The sequence below is a fragment of the Poecilia reticulata genome, linkage group LG2 (genome assembly GCF_000633615.1).
Source record: "Poecilia reticulata strain Guanapo linkage group LG2, Guppy_female_1.0+MT, whole genome shotgun sequence".
Lineage (NCBI taxonomy): Eukaryota > Metazoa > Chordata > Actinopteri > Cyprinodontiformes > Poeciliidae > Poecilia > Poecilia reticulata.
The window spans coordinates 34,313,264-34,314,642 of record NC_024332.1 but is presented as its reverse complement, the minus strand read 5'-3'; the positions used below and the strand labels follow the sequence as shown (position 1 = coordinate 34,314,642).

At 33.6% G+C, this 1,379-nt stretch overlaps 1 protein-coding gene across 1 annotated transcript in view; it reads right to left on the bottom strand.

Annotated features, from left to right (window-relative positions):
- tmem198aa (transmembrane protein 198aa) overlaps positions 1-1,379 on the bottom strand; it is a 34,848-nt gene that overhangs the window by 7,126 nt on the left and 26,343 nt on the right. The window contains exon 5 of the mRNA XM_008403895.2: positions 1,168-1,291. Within this exon, the coding sequence (XP_008402117.1) occupies positions 1,168-1,291 (124 nt within the window). The remainder of the gene's footprint in view (positions 1-1,167; positions 1,292-1,379) is intronic.

Genomic DNA, 1,379 nt, shown 5'->3' with positions numbered 1-1,379 from the left:
ATTTGTTTTCTACAGTTTGACTTGAGCGTTTCACATATATGTTTTTTTTTTTTTTTTACTGTTTTCCTGTTAATCATTTTTTATTCTCCAGCCACTGTGAGAACTGTTTTTTTTATTTCAGTTTTCATTTTCATCTGTGAAATGTTATAAAAAGAAATTAAATTACTTACAAATCCATGCTGAGCTTAAATAACCTGTCTCCTGTCAATGCTTTGAAGTCAATTCTGCATTTAACCGGATGAAAAGATGCATTTACATGTCTCTGTCCTCTCTCTGTCCCTGGAACTGTGAATCAGCTTATGATCTGCAGCTACCTGTGGTGAAGTGACACTGTTTAAATCACACCCATGTTTTGTTTTTTTTCCAGTTATAGTTGACTTCAATGAGTTCAATCTTCTTTTTTTAATTTTAAGAAAACCACTCTGTTTTTTTGTTTGACTTCTTTTGCAGCACTATGTAATATCAATGTCATCCTGCACGATGAGCTTCAAATACTCTATCACATGAAGAGAAACTGAGAGGCACAAAAGGTTGACTGCTTTATTTTGAACGTTTTCCTCTGGAGAAGGTTAAACAGTTAGAGTCTGACCATTTTCAGAGGGGGCTGAAAGTTTTTCTAAAAGTGTTCATGTTAGCTTAGATTGGTTTAGAAAAAAATATATATTAAATTAACATATTTTCTTTTTATTTCTCTTTGTTCTGCTCCCATCTCATAGCAAGACCAAAAATTTTCCTCATCGGATGGAGGAGGATTCAAATCAAACTATTCTGTGTGGTAATTCAGGAGGATATGGTTACATATTGTTAAACTCTGATTGCTATTTCTCTGCTTCATGGGGATTTGATTAAGAAGGCAATGAAGCATGATTTGATTTTGTGCAACACACTGATTGGTATGTGAATACTATAATCATTTAGTCTATCTCTGAGTGCATCAATTATTGTAGGTTACAAAAGAAACAATAATTAACTAAAAATTGGGAAATATTGCTTTGATTTTTTTTTTAAGAGAACAAAATCTTTCCAAGTCAGGTCAACAGAATTGTTCTCTGAAGCAAACCTCTTGTAGTTTACAATGGGAAATTTCTTCTAAAACAATTTTGGTGTGCATTCCTATTTAAGGCAGTGTTAAATGAATTATTAGCTAATTCGGGTTTAGATGCTTACCCTCTGTGTGAGAAAATCCCTCTGCAGTAACTTTCCATTGGATCAGAACTCCAAGGAGGGTCAAGACAGGCCACACCCCTAAGATGACCCAGGTGAACCAGCAGACAGGCTTCTTTGGTGCCACCTGTAATTAACATCAGTACAGTTTTTTTTTTTTTAACATTTGCTTTATTAGATGTAGTAAATTTCCAAAGCTTAACTTTATATATATA